The sequence below is a fragment of the Quercus suber genome, unplaced genomic scaffold (assembly GCF_002906115.3).
Source record: "Quercus suber isolate HL8 unplaced genomic scaffold, Cork oak 2.0 scaffold_307, whole genome shotgun sequence".
In the NCBI taxonomy this organism is placed as follows: domain Eukaryota; kingdom Viridiplantae; phylum Streptophyta; class Magnoliopsida; order Fagales; family Fagaceae; genus Quercus; species Quercus suber.
In genome coordinates this window covers 335,431-337,629 of record NW_027069763.1, presented here as the reverse complement: position 1 = coordinate 337,629, position 2,199 = coordinate 335,431, and the positions used below count along the sequence as shown (strand labels likewise).

The window sequence follows — 2,199 nt, the reverse complement described above, 5'->3', positions numbered from 1 at the left end:
AAACACCAACAAATAAGACATTTTCACTGCAAATGTTTTCAAGACTTAAAAACTTGACGTCTAAAACGTTAAACGGAGCACAAGATTGATTTTTTCATGTTGACATATCCTTAAAGAAAAATAGAGCTTATTTAGTTATAGATTCAAAGTTCAAAGACATAAACCGGAAAAAACACACCCAAAAAAAAAATCAACTAGTTTTTGCTTGCTGCACCTGCAATTCCATGTGACCTCAGTTCTTCGATTAAAGAATTCAAATCAGAGTAAGATGATCCACCTTCTTCAACAGCCTTCTTTGCCTTCTTCCCAAGCTCTCTAGCTCTGCTTCTTATTTCCTCGGCTTCTGCCCCAACCATTATTCGAATCACCGCCTTCTCTATGGCTTCGCTCTTGATGCTATCTCCCACAAATCTGGCCCATTGTTGAGCACCAACGGCAACTCCAATTCTCAAAATTTGGGTTACAAACTTTTCATTGAAGAATTGCTCAGCGGAAACTGGCCATGTAACCATTGGAAGCCCAGCAGAAACTCCTTCCAAGGTAGAATTCCAACCACAATGAGTCACAAATCCTCCAACAGCTTCATGATCAAGAATCATCATCTGGGGTGCCCAACCTCTTATAATTAGACCCTTCCCTTTCACTCTTTGCTCAAACCCATCAGGCAGCCATTCTTCTTTTCCTCCATCTTTCTTTTCTTTCTTCACCACCCAAATGAATTGCTGCTCAGAAGCCTCAAGACCTATTGCTATTTCCTTTAGCTGGGAATCATTGAAGTTTGCCATACTTCCAAAACATACATAGACAACTGAATCTGGTTTCTTTGAATTAAGCCATTTGAAACATTCGTGGAAATCAATGGAGGCTTCCTTTCCCCTTTGTGCTTTATCTTCAGCGTCCTGATTGCATAGTGAAACCGGGCCTATCTGCCAAGCCTTCCTTCCAAGCACCTTCTTGTAAAAGTTTGCATAAGCTGGTTCAAGCGCATAGAAGCTATTGAAAACAGCCCCAAAACTCGTCAGCTCTGCTTCTAGTGCTTGCTCATACATCTTCGTTGCATATGTTTGAACATTTTGTGTATAATAATCTGGCAGTTGCTTTCTTGTCATCTTGATCTCATCAGGGAAGTTGGGGATGATAAATGGTTCTGTATCTGATGAAACTTTTTTGTGAGGTTCGTATAGTCTCAGACATTCAGCGGTACACGTAGAGAAAAAACTCATTGAATGCAAAATAAGCCTTGGTATGGCAAACTTTTTAGCAACACCAGTGGTCCAAGGAAACAAAGTGCTGGCCACAAGGCAATCAGGAGCATATTCTTGAATAAGTTTCTCGAGTGGTTGCTCTAGCATGGTGGTAGCCTGATAGAATTTCGTCCGAAGATCAAGTGAAGTAGCCAATTGGTAGCTCTCACATCCTATGGGCAATCCAACCTCAACACAAGGGAATTCGATGACTAGAACATTCATATCTAACCCCATGGTTTTGCTTTTTTCAATGGTTTTGGAGAATAAGGAGGCATTCATAGGAGTTGTGATTATGCTTATTTTCAAACCACGCAAAGCAAATTGCTTGGCCATGTCTATGGCTGGGATCAGGTGTCCTGAAGCCAGAAATGGGAAGAAAAACAAGTGAAGCTGCCGCTTTTCACTATCCATAATGGTGAAGAAGAAGAAGAAGAAGAAGAAGAAGCAAAACTAACAGATTCTGACCACTTTGTAAATTTGGAACATATCGGTAGGCTTATACTAAGGTTTAATTTGTCCAGAAAGTAAGAATAATGAAGTAAAGAATGGATCAAAGAGAGTAACCAAAAAGATAATATGAAAATAATAAAAGAATGAGATAAGAGAAGGACAAGGTAACTTGTTTGTTTGTTGAACCCCAAGTCACGAGCCATCTTGACTTCAAGTCTTCCCTATCAATTGTAGAAAAATGGGCATTTTCTTCTAATTGTGACATATTCTCTTATGTCATGCGAATAGCTATGAAACATTGAAAATTAGGAGCATTACTCTGATTCGTGATGCTGGGTAAACTTCGATTCTTTAATCAAATTCGCATCTTTAAATGACTTTAAAATTGACCTTAGGAGTATTATATTAAAAGAATAGTTTAAAATTGATGTAGAATTATTATAAAAAAAGAAGCCGTATAGAATTTGTGCTTGAACCAACCAAAAATGGGCATTTTCTTCTA

General features: G+C 38.6%; 1 protein-coding gene across 1 annotated transcript; it reads right to left on the bottom strand.

Moving 5' to 3' along the window:
* LOC111997959 (scopoletin glucosyltransferase) lies at positions 1 to 1,874 on the bottom strand. Its single transcript, XM_024030085.2, has one exon. It carries the CDS (start codon positions 1,656 to 1,658, stop codon positions 195 to 197), a length of 1,464 nt encoding a protein of 487 aa, XP_023885853.1. The 5' UTR covers positions 1,659 to 1,874; the 3' UTR covers positions 1 to 194.
* Positions 1,875 to 2,199: the final 325 nt, after the last annotated feature.

Excerpts from the sequence above, each read along its gene's own strand:
- LOC111997959 (XM_024030085.2), bottom strand. The coding sequence starts at position 1,658 with ATGGATAGTGAAAAGCGGCAGCTTCACTTGTTTTTCTTCCCATTTCTG.